The sequence below is a fragment of the Guillardia theta genome (genome assembly GCF_000315625.1).
Source record: "Guillardia theta CCMP2712 unplaced genomic scaffold GUITHscaffold_295, whole genome shotgun sequence".
Lineage (NCBI taxonomy): Eukaryota > Cryptophyceae > Pyrenomonadales > Geminigeraceae > Guillardia > Guillardia theta.
This window is the reverse complement of record NW_005434382.1, coordinates 1-430: the sequence shown is the minus strand read 5'-3', so window position 1 is coordinate 430 and position 430 is coordinate 1. Positions and strand designations below refer to the sequence as shown.

The 430-nt window shown below is 63.5% G+C and overlaps 1 protein-coding gene across 1 annotated transcript; it reads left to right on the top strand.

Moving 5' to 3' along the window:
* Positions 1-173: 173 nt before the first annotated feature.
* Positions 174-429, top strand: GUITHDRAFT_122195 (hypothetical protein; the record flags this gene model as incomplete). Its single annotated transcript, XM_005818536.1, has 1 exon — positions 174-429. A coding segment is annotated over one exon (256 nt), but the record flags the coding sequence as incomplete, so codon positions are not given.
* Between the last annotated feature and the right edge of the window lies 1 nt (position 430).

Sequence of the window (430 nt, the reverse complement as noted above, 5' to 3'; positions counted from 1 at the left end):
GTCTGACGGGAGTGTTTTATGCATTGCTGCGGGGCTGGATGGGGGCGTGTGGACGCGGTGGGCGGGGGACGCGGGACGGGGCTGGACTGAGGGGACAGCACAAGTAAGGAGAGGAGAAGAGGGGGAGAGGAAGGGAGGGAGGACTGACGGAGAGGATGGCAGTGTTCCAGATCATGACGGGAGACTCGTGGGCAAGCTCGGTATCGCGGACGCTGTTCGACGAGGTTGGGCCGGACGACGCGGAGGCAGGGAACCTGAACCGGCGGGTGGCGCTCTTCTCGATCTCGTACGTGATCATAGCGACGATCATCCTGGTGAACATCGTGGTGGCGGTGCTGCTGGACGAGTTTATCTCGTCGGTGACGCGAGAGAAAGAGGAGCAAGCGAGGCTGCTGCAGGAGCAGCGGGAGCTGGAGGCGAAGGCGTCGAG